Here is a 753-nt window from a genome sequence, read left to right on the forward strand (position 1 = left end):
TTTTTGTACAGCATTACTCCTTCCTCTCTTTTTGTACAGCTGCTCAACCACCACCATACACTGTGTGTATCGTGCACAATAATAAACAGCAGTATCTTCAGTCTTCAGACTGTTCATCTGCAGATACAGCTGCTGTCTGTTGTTGTCTCTGGAGATGGTGAACCGGCCTTTAACTGACTGAGAGTAGTAGATCTCACCACTGTCATATTTGATTATAGCAACCCACTCCAGTCCTTTTCCAGGAGCCTGTCTGACCCAGTTCATCCAGTAGTCAGCAAAGTTAAATCCAGAGGCTGTACAGGTCAATTTGTGGGATTCTCCAGGCCTTTTAATCGCTGGTTCAGATTCTGTCAGAGTCTGACCATCAACACCTGTAAGACCAAAAATAAGACATGCATGTTATGTTACTTTGGTAGCACAGGTGGAAATATGTCAAATAAAGGTCAGGAAAAACCTTCACCTGCCCAGCAGATAGTTAACAGCAGCAGTCCTGTCCTGTAGTCCATCATGTTAAACTGTGTGTCCACTGTTGTCTGTCCTCCTCTCTGCAGTCAGATATGTAGAGGTGGAAGATATCTGAGTTTTGCATTGACTCCTCCTCACAGGGAGGTGGGAAAAAAAAAAGAGTTTTGCTTTGATCGTAGTTAATGTTTGGTGAAAACAGAGAATGAAAAGTCCAGGAATGAATCCTCCAATTGAGCTGATTTGTCTTACATTTTTTTAGTCTATAAGCATTATATCACCATATTTCTG

At 42.0% G+C, this 753-nt stretch overlaps 1 gene segment (V, D, J or C); it reads right to left on the reverse strand.

Annotated features, from left to right (window-relative positions):
* Nucleotides 1-9: 9 nt before the first annotated feature.
* LOC121940148 lies at nt 10-526 on the reverse strand (the record flags this gene model as incomplete). The annotated part of the segment is given in 2 exon segments: nt 10-371; nt 461-526. Coding segments are annotated over 2 exon segments (411 nt in total), but the record flags the coding sequence as incomplete, so codon positions are not given.
* Nucleotides 527-753: the final 227 nt, after the last annotated feature.

This window comes from Plectropomus leopardus, unplaced genomic scaffold, assembly GCF_008729295.1.
Source record: "Plectropomus leopardus isolate mb unplaced genomic scaffold, YSFRI_Pleo_2.0 unplaced_scaffold76672, whole genome shotgun sequence".
Classification (NCBI taxonomy): Eukaryota; Metazoa; Chordata; class Actinopteri; order Perciformes; family Serranidae; genus Plectropomus; species Plectropomus leopardus.